The 13,962-nt window shown below is 39.8% G+C and overlaps 1 protein-coding gene across 4 annotated transcripts in view; it reads left to right on the top strand.

Moving 5' to 3' along the window:
• LOC117290066 (tubulin polyglutamylase TTLL5-like) overlaps positions 1-13,883 on the top strand; it is an 89,254-nt gene extending 75,371 nt beyond the window's left edge. For all 4 annotated transcript variants that reach the window (XM_033771324.1, XM_033771332.1, XM_033771339.1 and 1 more), the window contains 3 exons: positions 1,968-2,146; positions 6,218-6,336; positions 9,219-13,883. In XM_033771324.1, the coding sequence (XP_033627215.1) occupies positions 1,968-2,146; positions 6,218-6,336; positions 9,219-9,247 (327 nt within the window). In that variant the 3' untranslated portion in view covers positions 9,248-13,883. The remainder of the gene's footprint in view (positions 1-1,967; positions 2,147-6,217; positions 6,337-9,218) is intronic.
• Positions 13,884-13,962: the final 79 nt, after the last annotated feature.

The raw sequence follows: 13,962 nt of genomic DNA, 5'->3' as shown, positions 1-13,962 counted from the left end.
TATTGAAAACAAATTGTATTGACACGTACCTTAAACCCAACTACACATCATACCAGTAACCTTTGTCCTGTTATAGGCTACCTTGTCTTCTTGACCATGTCGTCTCCCCCCCCCCCTCCCCCTGTTTTCACCTTTTGAAAATTACTCTAAAAATAATTACCACACAAATTTAATTGGTGAAGAGCACTGAAGAGCTGTTGATATTATAAAAAACATTGTTAGAAATTACTCCCTTTGAAGTAAAGTATAAAAAGAGGTTATTGAAAATGAAATAAAAGAATCTGAGAAGAGGCTTCAGGCATTCTCAGATATCTGTAAGCACACAATTCAATGCAACAAGGGTGTTTTTTCTTTCATGGGTTTCTTGCAACTTGTTATGTATACATGTTGTGTTTTGAGACTCATCGAGTGAGAATACTGTCTTTGGCATTACCAAAAGTATTCAGCTACCCTGCATTTAGTACATCATTTCTGTGTAGACGAGCGTTCTGTTTGAATCTTCCCATTCTCAAGGAGCATGCTGTAAATTCAACTTGTGAACAGCTGATTGGTGTTTATGGGGAGGGGTTGGACAGGGGTCATTTCCCCAACCCCCAAAAAGTTGTCTCCCCTCCCCCTTTCCTCACCCCCATAAGCACACGCTGAAACCATACAGGATGGTGCATGCTGACACCTAGAGCAAGATTGGTTTCTTTGGAGACCGCAATTAGGCCCCACTCACTCTACAGAGCTATTTCCCAGGAAATCAAATTCAGGAAACTCCAGGGAAACTTGATACCCACTGCCACTGCACGTTCGATTCACACTTGATACAGTTTTTCCTGGGGAAAAAATGAGCACTCCGCACGCTAACTCCAATGGTTATCTTCCTCGATACTACTCCCCTGAAAGCAGAGATAGATATTTCCTGGGAGTTTGTAGTGTCGGGTTATCAAGTGTTAAAAGTTCAAACACATTTTTTAAGGACAATTTTCTTAGCCTAAGCCCATCATTTACTTCTTCTTGTTTTTTTGCAACCATTGCAAGACTAAACTCTATTTGCGCTATTTATCTGACGCCAAAGAATAGAGTAGTGTAAAAAGGGCTATTCACCTGACGTCATCATCAGAATAATCTTGGATGCGCCATTTTGGTGGTCAATGTCAACGTGTGTTATTTAGAGAAGTGTGCATTTTAGGCGACTCGACGTTAACACGTAAACCTATTGACCACCGACATGGTGAGCGTGGCATCAGCAGCCGCATGTGACGCGGGTGCAAGGGATATGGGAGAGTTCTTAAAGTTTAGTTAAATCTTTCAGTGAGTGTTTTTAATTCATTTGAAGCCACCACTGCTCCGTTAAAGGTTCATCAAATTAAGAGGTTCACATTTTCCAGAAGACACTAAAGAAATATCCGTGGCTTGTCGGAGGTTGTCTGCACCTACAATTTGGCAAATGAAATTTTGCCAATAAAAGATGCAAAAGTAATAGTAAACTTGAGTGGCAGTAAAACTTAGATAAACCGGCGCCACACGAGGTTGATTGCATTACTTTAGATGACTGATTTATACTCACATAATTTGATGTTACTCTAACCTTACTAAGAAATATAAACAGAGCTACAATAGCAAACAGCATGGCACTATAGCAAGCAGCATGGGCACTCATAAAAGGAGCTGACAGATTCATTGCTAACAATGTTGTCATAGGTGATTTTCATTGTCCAAACATAAATATTGCTCCAGGCGTTAAAATCAAAGAGCAAGCGCTGGCAGTTTTCACGATTATTACTCAAAATGTTTTACACTATCAACCACTCCCCATTACTCGTTACCAAGTAAGGTTTTATGCTAATAATTATTTTGAGTAATTACCAGTAGTGTCCACTGCCTTTAAAGGCTTGACGTTTCAACCCTAGCAGAGTCTTTCTCAAAGCCTCAAATTATTCAAGTCTAAAAAATTATTCTGTTACATCTTTCTTTCTCAGATCGCCCAAGCTCACTCCGCAACCTCAGCCCTGCGGGAGGCTCTACACCGGAATGCTGCCTCAAGCGGTCAACCCGCTGGTCACTCAACCGGTCATCATGCTCAGAATCACATCAAACCTAGACCGCCGGTCAAATCATCCAATGCCAGGAAGCCAATCAGCATCCAGAGAATGGCCAGGTAGGACTGAAAAAGGGAAGGGGATGGGGGAAGGGGGAAGGAAGGAGATGCAGGAAGGGTGCCAAAACTATGTATAAATGTCATACACCCATGCTTTGCTGAGAAGGTAATGTTCAACAGAAATAATACGGATATTTATTATATAAAATACCGATAGCAGGCCTGGAACTTCACTCTTGAAGGGGCACTCTACCTCTGGTAAGGGGCACTCTACCTTTTGAAGGGGCACTCTACCTCTGGTAAGGGGCACTCTACCTCTTGAACGGGCACTCTACCTCTTGAAGGGGCACTCTACCTCTTGAAGGGGCACTCTACCTCTTGAAGGGGCACTCTACCCCTTGAAGGGGCACTCTACCTCTTGAAGGGGCACTCTACCTCTGGTAAGGGGCACTCTACCTCTTGAAGGGGCACTCTACCTCTTGAAGGGGCACTCTACCTCTGGTAAGGGGCACTCTACCTCTGGTAAGGGGCACTCTACCTCTGGTAAGGGGCACTCTACCTCTGGTAAGGGGCACTCTACCTCTTGAAGGGGCACTCTACCTCTTGAAGGGGCACTCTACCTCTGGTAAGGGGCACTCTATGAGGAAAATGTAAATTTGTACAGGAACCTTGCCCAGGACATCAATGCAAACGCACAGGGCATCACAGCATTTGTAAATTTGTACAGGAACCTTGCCCAGGACATCAATGCAAACGCACAGGGCATCACAGCATTTGCTGTGACTGACATGGGTTATACAAAATTATAGGCATCTTAAAGCGCTATTTTTAAAAACTTTTAATTTATTCACCCCTCACACCAATTTTACACTTGGCTGCTCTGTGCATGCATGCATGCCCGCCATTTTGTGATTCAATGGTAGGCCTAAGCGTGTACCATTCTTCATGCTATGTACTGTGAACCTTCTTTGAATGGTTTCTTTGGTGGAGTGCATGGGTGGGGTGTTTGGGGGGTATGGGTGGGGTTCTAGGCTGCCGAGACGTGCATTGTGTTCACTGAAGACATGCGTGATTGGCTAATGCACAGAAGTTTGCAAATGAACACTCCACTTAATGTTACACAAATATTGCACTATGAACTGTTCAATGAAGGGAACCCATAATAAGTGTCTCCCAGTACTGGAGGTCAAGTTCTTAATACCGGTAATAATTCTTAAAGATGCGCGGCCTGTATGGCCATTACAGGCGGACACCATTTGTCTGTTAATGTAATCATCATACCACGAATGGCATAGAAGAGGAATAACTCTTAGCACGAGCTTGGAATTCCTGCGGACCGGTGTTCTGTTCATCTCCCAGTACCATAGTACCCAGCCGGGCAGAGGCAGTCACTCTTGGGCCGAGAGGTTGCTTGAGTTTTTTCTTCTTCTCTCACATTTCTCTTTTTCAGTTTTGGTCATCATCATTAACCGAGGTTTCGGTTAATGAGCAGGAATGCACTTATTGAGGTGTCACCTGTTTTTATTTCTTTTCAATGCTCAGTGTTTTATTGTGCAACCTTTTAAGGTGAAATGTATTGTGAATGCCTTGTTAATGTTAAATGTTGCCTTATTTTCTTTTGAGGGAATTGAAGGGAAGAAAAAATCTGTAATTGTCGATATCGAGAATTGATAATTGTTCTAATGTTTTCTCAAAAAGTAAAGCATTTCATGGAATAATATTATTCAAGAGAAGTCTTTCACCATACCTTCTGTAAACCCGTGAACTTAAAAAAAAAATTTTGTTCCGAAAGTGTCCAATGGCTTTAAAGGAGGAGTCAGTGTAAAAACATTTAGTGCGTTTTTTCTCCCTTTTTTATTGTAAAATAAAGATACTCATAAAAGGTAGCAGAGCTCACTCTTAACACTAGGCTAGCCTACATTGTCTAGTAAAAAGTGAAGTGGGCTAGTTAACACAACTTCTCAACTTGCCCTGTGGGCTACTAAAAACTGTGCAACCTACTTTTTAAGAACTTTGATATTTTTTAAGTATGACGATATTTGAGAGTTTGTGAATGTCAAACTTCATTTAACTAATAATAAACTGGGTACATCACCAAGATGCATTATGACAATATATTCTACATGAGCACTTTTAAAATCTGGGCTACTAAAAGGTCTTGTGGCAAGTAAAATGCACAGTTTACTAGCCTGGTGGGCTGCTTTACAAAAAGCTTAACCAGTCAAAAATAAAAATAAAAGAGAGAGCGAGGCATAAAGTACACAGAAAAAAAAACAGGACTTAAGCTCTGACAAACTGCAATGCACATGATAATGAAACAACGGTAACCTGTCATGCATTATGGTGTGACTCTACTGACAGGTTGAAATATTTAGAGCATGGATGAAGAACGTTTATTATAATGCCACCAGCAAAGTGTAAAATTTGCTATTTTAACGCCGCCGTCCTTGGCTCATTCTCTCTTCCTTCCACGGTGTATTGTCATCAAACAGTGAAGCGTCCACACTCTGGCAGTTTTCCCTCCAGCTGCCCCAGGGTTAAGACTAAAGTAAACTCTCCCCAAACATTACATCATTTATTATATTATCATGAACAAAAACGATGTCAAGGGGCATTCCTTTCTTCCCCCCGGAGACATTCATGTTACAAAAATGTCAAAAGAAAACAAAATCGAGAATCGGGGGGGGGGGGGGGGAGTTTGCTCACCTGCAGTGTGGAGCCAGCATGACTATTTTGTTAGCACAGCGGGGCGATTTGTCAGTGTAACACGCTGGCTTTGTATCCGATGTTTACTTTTGAAATAACCCCAAGTGTAGTGCAATCCGGTATTGAGACTTCCCCTGTTTACCTAGAACTGTCACTTGGCGAGGGTTCGCTAAAGATTTTTGCAGGAAAGTGTGAAAGTATTTTTAAAAAGGTTGCATGGTCCCTTTCTGAGCTTTTGAAGGCTTTTTTTTTTAAGGGAATAAAGCTGAGGGGTGGGGAAGGCAATACAACCAAAGAAATGATATTAGGTTTATTAGATTTTTTTACATTGCTAATTGTATTTTTATCGTAGTATTGTGGGGTTATTTCCTATATCTGGCTAGGCTAGGTTTTTGTTTTTGATTGTCTTTGAAGTACTTAAAGGAACACGTTGCCTTGGATCAGATGAGTTGGTATATAAAAAGCGTTTGAAACCGTTTGTTATGAAATGCATTGGTTAGAAAGATGTTTTAAAAGTAGAATATAATGAGCCACACAAGTATCTCTCAAAATTGCACGGTTTTCCCTTTTATGTCACAAACTAACACGGTCGGCCATTTATGGCCGAGTCAAAATGACTCCCATAAATGGAAGACCGTGTTCGTCGACAAGGTAAAAAGAAAACCACGCAATTTCGAGGCATATTTGTGTAGATCATTGTATTCTACTTTTACGACATCTTTCTACCCATATTCATTTTATAACAAATGGTTACAGAACGCTTTTCAAAGACCAACTCGACGGATCCAAGGCAACGTGTTCCTTTAATGTTTGAGTTTGTAAGCATGCCATTTGTAGTATTACTTTGTTATACTACCAGCCATGTTTTGTGTAAACCAAAATAAATAAATAATTGAGTTCATAGAAAGATGTCAACCATGCATTTTGTAGTAATATAGGATAAATAAATTGCATATTAATTGGTGTTCAATCATTTTGTATTCATGCAATTCCTAAGCCAAGTCAATTAGCTCATTTCCTCTTGTCTTTCAGTTCCATACATGTATGTAGGCCTATATAGACAGGTTAATGTGGAGTTTTACCTCTTTTCCCAGGCATAAAAGGTTAGGGCTACACATCTGTATTAAACTATTGGTGACGACCTATGGTTTTTACTTCTTTATTGTGATAATTAACTATTTGTTTATGGATGTAGTGGTTTGCTCTATACTTTCAGTGTTATTTCCTGCACAGCATTTTGAGAATTTTATGTAAAAGAATTTTAATATTTATTATTTTTTATTATTATTACTATTGAATGTTCACTAGACATTGAAAGATAAAATTATTTGATTTAATTGCTACTATTGTAATTTGTATGTAAAACGCTAGACACTGACAGATAACATGATTTGATTTAATTCCTTCTGTTGTTTGTTTATACAGGACCACCCAGTTAGATGAACCCCCTGTTTCCTCCTCAACCTTCTACTCTGGACTGAAGTACAACAATATGACGGGTGTTTCAAAGGTACCTTCAGCATCAGGCAATATTTACAGCTCTGGTAAGCTTTCCCCCGTCACCTTATTTTACACAATATTTGTTCAGTGTTTTGTTTTTATAGACGATATAACCTGTAACGTCACTCGAAAACCATAACATGATTCGCGCGCATACCGCCTGGCAAAACCTTTGTGTTTTGACAGCCAGCTAGAAAGTGTATGCAATCTAACCATGACTACGTGTCTTTTTGCCCGGCGAAACATGACGTATACAGTGTTTTGTCAACAGAGGGCCGTTTGAATGTAAACATAGGTCACATCGTCTATAAAATCTCTGTTGTTCTCTTTCTTCGGTGCCCTAGCATCATTATAACAAATCGTTCAGAGTTACATTAGAAGTGTCATCCCCCATGCACAAGGTAGCGTAGCCTACCAATATGCGGAAATAGCTGGTTGATAATTTGAAATCTCTGGTATTTAGGAATCACTGGCCAATACAAGGAAATCACTAGCCGATAAGCAGGAATCACTGGCCAGTACGCGGGACTGGCTAGATGAAGTGAGGGAATTGCTGGCCGAAATGTGGGAATTACTTGCCGATATGCGGAAATTGCTGCCTGATGTGTAAGAATTGCTGGCCAAATTGCGGGCATCGGAGGGGATCGCTGGTCGAAATGCAGGAATCGCTGGCCGAATCTGAGGGAATAACTGGTCGGTACACAAAGTTATGTAATATTTTAAAACATGAATCACGTTTTCTCGTATTTTGGATTTAGAATAAACTTTACAAAAATCGTTTAAAATACGTCAAAATTCTCCAGATTGCACAAGTAAAAAATATTCTGAGGACCTCGTTTCAAATCAGCGTGCTTATAATATCGTTCAAATATTGGGTCCAGAACTTACGCCCAGCAGTTTCGAAAAATCACATGGAGAACCCTGGTCAGTAATATCACATAACCATAGGAGAAAATTTATCCTGTCAAATACTTGGCTGAATTTGTCTCTCAAGAAGACGCTCTCCTTGTTTTTCTTAGTGTGCGCTTTTTCATTTACTTCTCGGTGCAAGAGATTGTGTCCCTTAAAGCTTAAGAGCTCCTTGGTCAACAAATTGTAGAAAGGGCGACAGTATCAGAAGGGCAACAGTTTGAAACTGATGAAATCTTGTTCTCAATTTCTTCTGCAATGCGAACACCTACCGAGTGGAAATTTGTCACAGTTTGATTTCTGTGTGTTTTCTGCTCACTTTTCGATCTATAGCCAATTTACAGGTTTTGTAATGGGCTGCCAGGGCGACTATTAAAATAGCTATGCTCTATTTCAACATATTAATATAGCTTATGCTCTATTCTAACATGTCTAATTTTGAAATGGCTAAACGTCTGCGGAATGCGCATGTACATCAACATAAGTTCTTAAAGCATTGTTCGAATCACCTTGAATCACCTACATGGTTATGTCCACTTCCAATTAAGCCCAATGCGCCACTACACTAGAAACAGCAGCAACAAATGCAAATCTGTTGAGGATTGGTCTGGCAACAACATTCAACCAATGATATACACAATTGACTTTTAACTGAAGCCATATGCCTGGGGGTCAAGATCAGAACACTATACCAGCCCACCGCAGACTGGCTGCCAACCCCCACCAGTCAAGCCCTATAGTCCCAGACCAAGAAATCGCATCCTTGGCCTGGTTTCCAGACTAAGTTTTTCCCGTTCTTCTTCCTCAACCTATTTAAAACCAAGAGTTTAACAAGCAAGAGAGGGAATACACTGTTGTAATATGGGTAGTATTTCCCCTGAGCGAAGCGCAGTGGTGAGAGATTGTAATTAGAAACATTCGGTATCGAGGCTGCCCACCACCACCTCGCCACATCCAGTGTTGTAGAATGTCCACATCCTGGTGCTAAAAGTGGCCACCCAACGCTTTTCAATTGTCTCCCCATTGAGTAGGGCTAATAACGGCTAATACAGGCCAAGTGGACCAGACTGTGAAGGGTGGTCAAAAGAAGGGTGACTTGAAAAGCAATCTGACATTTCAATAATAACCCCCCCTTTTTTTTTAGACTCTTCTCTTCACCACCGCTTTAGATACAACAACTTATAACAAAAAAATACCCCAATATTGGTGTTGCCACCCACCGAGCATCGCCCACGTAATCCAGCAAACTTACAGACAGTATTTAAACCCTGGTTGCCCTTTCCTTTGGCGGCAACCCAAGAGGAATATGTTTACAATTAAATCAGAGGGATTGGGAGTTTAGAGGAACCAGTTTGCAAATACTGCACTGGGAAAAGGTTAACAGAGAGAGAGAGAGAGAGAGAGAGAGAGAGAGAGAGAGTTGGAGAGCAAGAGAGAAGGAATGGAAGGTGCAGATACATCTGGTGGAATCAAGATCAAGTTGTCACCCTGGGGTTCTTGTGGGTTACATTATGGATGGATCCTTCAGCCGGTACTTAAAACCGGGGATGTAACACACGTAGTCACTGTCAATTCATATCATACACACAATCAAAACGCAACTAAAAGCACAAACAACATTTTGGCTGTCCGTGACCACAAAAAAAAAACTGTCATGGGGGAAAAGAACACTTCTTTGGCTCGTTGCGTAGAAAGTCAATTGCATTGGTTCATTTACAGTATTGGACTTTTTAAAAAATGCAACCCACCAAAAGTTCCACCACAAATTTATATTTTCCTCAGAGAAGTGCTCCTAACCAGAGGAAAATTGCTTTGAAGGTCGAAGGCCTGGAAATTTGATTACAAGGGGCATCTTCACTAATTTTACCTTCTTAAATCATGATCCTTTGGTCAATATATTTCACCTTCATCAAAAGTCCGTCTATGTGCTCTCCTCTTTTCACGACAAAAACGACAGATACAACACATCTCCTTTCAGTACTAAAACATCAAAACAAAATTTGATCTTGACTCCTAGATTTTCATGCAGCAGCGGTGAGACATTGACGATTAGACACTGGTACTCCCAGGTGATACCATCTTGGTTTACGCCCTTTGTGAGATGCCACGCCCTTAGTGAGATGCCCTGTCCTTAGTGAGATGCCACGTCCTTTGTGAGATGCCACGCCCTTAGTGAGATGCCACGCCCATAGTGAGATGCCTCATGCTTTGTGAGATGCCACGCCTTTTGTGAATGCTATCAGCGAGATGCTTGAAGTCTATTCTTTGATAAGGTCTTGGCATGGTCATGAGCATCCTATTTTCGACTCATCATGACAAGGATCAACAACTGAGATCAAAAAGTCTGCTTGGCCGTTTAACTTTAAGCAGCAAAATGTTAATTCAAATGTATTCTAAAGAGACAATTTATTTCCACAATACATTCCTAGTTTTTATTTTGTTTATGTTATTAGTTTTATTTCTTATTTCTTATTTTTATTCATTTAAACATTTTTTTTTTTTAATTATTATTATTAATATTTTTAATTGGGTAAGTCTAGATGAACATGAAATCAAGAAGAAATATTTGTTGATTTATTTACTCTCATTTTATGTGCGAAAATAGCAATAGTCTTGCACAATATCAAGAAAACATTCCGTGAAACATTTTATTCTGCAGAAACAAAACATTGTGCAAGTACAATGTACTACAAAGGTTAGTTTTGTGGTTCAAAACCAAATAAAATCTGTAGAATTTTAATTTATGTGTATGTAGCAGTAATGATAACTATTATGACAATAAGCAGAGTTGTGTTCTCATCAGGTTTATGTTTGCTGCAATGTTTTAGAGTCCAGGGCCCAATTTTAAAGAGGTACTCGAGCAGAACAAAGTAGCTAAGCACAACAAAGTTATGCCAACAAGAATAAGCCAAAGTGCCTGTCACATATACATAATTTATTTAAGCAATATTTTCTGTTTAAGCAGAACAAATATGCTTACCAGAACAAGGTTACAGGCCAAACTACGATAAGTAGAAACTTGTTAAGCAATATTTTCTGCTTAAGCTATTTGTGACTTGTTTCTTGCTCATTTCTGCTCTGCAGAAACTCGTTAAGAACTATTTTCTGCTGAAGCAGCTCTATGAAATTAGGCACTGGTGACACATAGAGACCCTCCTGCCACAGTTACAGCTTTGGTCTTGAAAAGGAGTTATGCATAACTTTGTAACAAATAGGATGTGCACTGTGTTGAAACCAGGGCGGTGCCCGCCACTCACATTCACACTAACCCAGACTCCAATGTGGTTAATACTTTTGTTTCTTCCAGGAATAAAACAAAAAATGGTTTGATAGCTCGCTTGACCAAACATCATGTTGTAGGGTCGAAAAAGCAGCGTGTTCATTCACATTCACTCAAAACCAGTTTATACTTTTGTTTATGCAGCGACTACACACAGCAGTTGTCGTGGTGCCCCTTGCTTTTGCTGTGGTGCCCCTTTGCAAAGTTTCAATACAGATTTACATTTTCCTCATAGAAGTGCCCCTTACCAGAGCAAAATTACTGTACCCCTTCAAGAAGGAATTTCGGGGCCTGGCTTGTTTTCAACAAAAAGGCCATGTTAACAATAAATACATAAGTTGGGCACAGTGTAAAAATGTGGGACGTTCATTCACATCCGCTCAAAACCATATTCTGGTGGTTTATATTTGTGTGTGATTTCAAAGAAAAAGACTGTCACTGGCTCTATGGTTTACTACATGGTTTCCAGTCGCTAACATAAACCTTCCATCGTGGAAACCATTCATGTTCATGTACTCCTTGTGAACTCCTGAGAAGAGTCAATCAGGAGAGAGCGGCAGTCTACCGCAGACAACAACAATGTAAACGGATCCCTCGCAGGGGCATGTGTACCCAACCCAAGTAACAAAAGTCTAGCCCACCACAAGACACCTGTAATGAAGTGGCAGCCAAGAATATGTTACGTGACACCAAACCAGAAATGAAACAAATACATAAACTGTGGCAATTAAAACAACATGGGTAATCCATGGGTGGGGGTGGCTTGAGATATGGTTAATTTTTTTCCTTTATTTTTTCATTCATAAGGGGTGGGAACCGATTGAAAGAGACAAGGAAAGGTCAAAGAGAGGTCCCGAGCTAAATGTGAAGGATGGTTCAGGCAAACTTTTTTTTTTTTTTTAATGTCTGAGCAATTACAGGGTTCAGATCACGATTATTATTAGAAGGAATTTGGTTTCAAATTTGAGGTCTTTTTTATTATAGGCTCAATTGAATTTACTCAATATATGGGAGATTGCTTCTCGAATTGCTGTGTCCATTTGACCTTCTTCCTTCTAGGAAAGGGGAGTCTAAGGCTGTAACGAAGCTGTCCAACCTGAGTTTAGTCCGAGCCAAGGCTCCATGTGGAGTTATAAACCACCAGTCCCCAATTGCCATTGACTTTGTAAAAGCACCCTGCCATGGTCCCATACTTCTCCCTTTTCTTGTTTCTCGCTATATTTTGAAACAATTCACACAAGAGCAAAATCCCATCAATCACAATGCTCGGCAAAACAAATTATTTTCCAAATTATTTAATTTGATATGTATGCTTTCAAACAAAAACTCACTGTCATGAACTTGAAAGGAAATCACAATGTTATGCCAATGCTACATAAGTTAAACCTATAAAGAAGACCATGGTCGCCGTTTGTTGACCAGTTACCATGGTAGCCATTACAGGCGGGACCCACATATCAGACAGAAACAATGGTTGAAAAATGAATGTCTGTGCATGAAACCAGTCTGTGTTGTTTACATCACTTGAGAAGTCCCTGATCTTGACTTCCTGCCAGCTGATCCGTTAGATTACTTCAGGAAATGCTGGCATTCTTTTGCCAAGCCCAAAAGACAGCAAAAACTAGCACAGTTAGAGTTTCCCAGTATGTTGAACTTGTGCTTATCCCTCAGATCTAAATGAATTTGATTTGGTGAAAAGACGGTTCTATTTCATTCCATGGTGGGAAATCTGTCATGGCGGACAAAGTTTCTCACAGAAACTTATGAGTAGCTTTAATTCTTCTTCACAAACTTGAGCCTATAGGGCTCAATTCAAGGTTCAGCTTTCACAAACTTGAACCTACATGCATAGAACTCAATTCATGGTTCAGCTTTCACAAACTTGAACCTAAAGCACTCAGTTCATGATTCAGCTTTCACAAACTTGAACCTTTTGCACTCAATTCAGGGTTCAGCTTTCACAAACTTGAACCTATATCACTCAATTCATGATTCAGCGTTCACAAACTTGAACCTATATCACTCAATTCATGGTTCAGATTTCACAAACTTGAACCTATAGCACTCAGTTCATGATTCAGCTTTCACAAACTTGAACCTATAGCACTCAATTCAGGGTTCAGCTTTCACAAACTTGAACCTATATCACTCAATTCAGGGTTCAGCTTTCACAAACTTGAACCTATAGCACTCAATTCAGGGTTCAGCTTTCACAAACTTGAACCTATAGCACTCAATTCAGGGTTCAGCTTTCACAAACTTGAACCTATAGCACTCAATTCAGGGTTCAGCTTTCACAAACTTGAACCTATAGCACTCAATTCAGGGTTCAGCTTTCACAAACTTGAACCTTTAGAACTCAATTCCTGGTTCAGCTTTCAAAAACTTGAACCTATATCACTCAATTCATGGTTCAGATTTCACAAACTTGAACCTACATGTATAGAACTCAATACCTGGTTCAGCTTTCACAAACTTGAACCTATATCACTCAATTTCTGGTTCAGCTTGCACAAACTTGAACCTATATCACTCAAATTATGGTTCAGCTTTCACAAACTTGAACCTACATGTATAGAACTCAATTCAGGGTTCAGCTTTCACAAACTTGAACCTATAGCACTCAATTCAGGGTTCTTTTCTCACAAACTTGAATCTATAGCACTCAATTTATGGTTCAGCTTTCTTGTTTGGTTGAAAGAACAACAGTTTGCCCTCTTTCTAGAACGGTAGTTCCTCTCCACTAGAGGGGTATATATCATAGAGTGTTCTCAGGTCAGTTCTATACTTTCTCATACAGCACTTGACAATAATGTTGACTATGCATTGCTTATCACTTCTAAGTGGCATGCTGAATCAAGTATGTTGAGTGCATACACTTTCCCTGAACATGAAACACTATCATGTAAACATGACATTTGATGAAAGCATACCATAAGCACCAACTCTTCTTCATACCGAATAGCCATGAAATTGAGTCCTTTATTTCCTTTGGGTATGTTTACCATGTGTATCTCATTGGGGATACTGTTACACATGTTGCATTTAAGATGAGTTGTGTGGATTGTGTTTTTTTTTACAATTTTGTTTTAGGCCTATTGAACACATTTTATTTAAATGACAAAGTTATATAAATTGAATGAGCCATGTACAAGTACAATGCATGATTTTTGGGCATCAGCATCCCACTGGAAATTTGGCCCCTCCCCTTGCACCACCCTTAGCCAGCACACACATCCTCCCCCACCCAACACCGCCCCTACCCAGGGATGGGCTGGCAGCCCATCCCCCACCCCAACACTATCCCCACCCCTAAAGTTATGTCTTATGTTTTTACTTTGTAAATAAATTTATTTTGTTTAAGCTTAGATCGTTTTGTATTTACTTTTCAGAAGTTTTTAAAATGTGTTAATATATATATTGTTAATAAGCTATTTCTTATATTATGATTGTAAGTTTTGTGAATAAATTATACAGATTT

This window comes from Asterias rubens, chromosome 1, assembly GCF_902459465.1.
Source record: "Asterias rubens chromosome 1, eAstRub1.3, whole genome shotgun sequence".
Lineage (NCBI taxonomy): Eukaryota > Metazoa > Echinodermata > Asteroidea > Forcipulatida > Asteriidae > Asterias > Asterias rubens.
The sequence above is the reverse complement of the archived record's forward strand: the minus strand, read 5'-3'. Positions and strand labels throughout refer to the sequence as shown.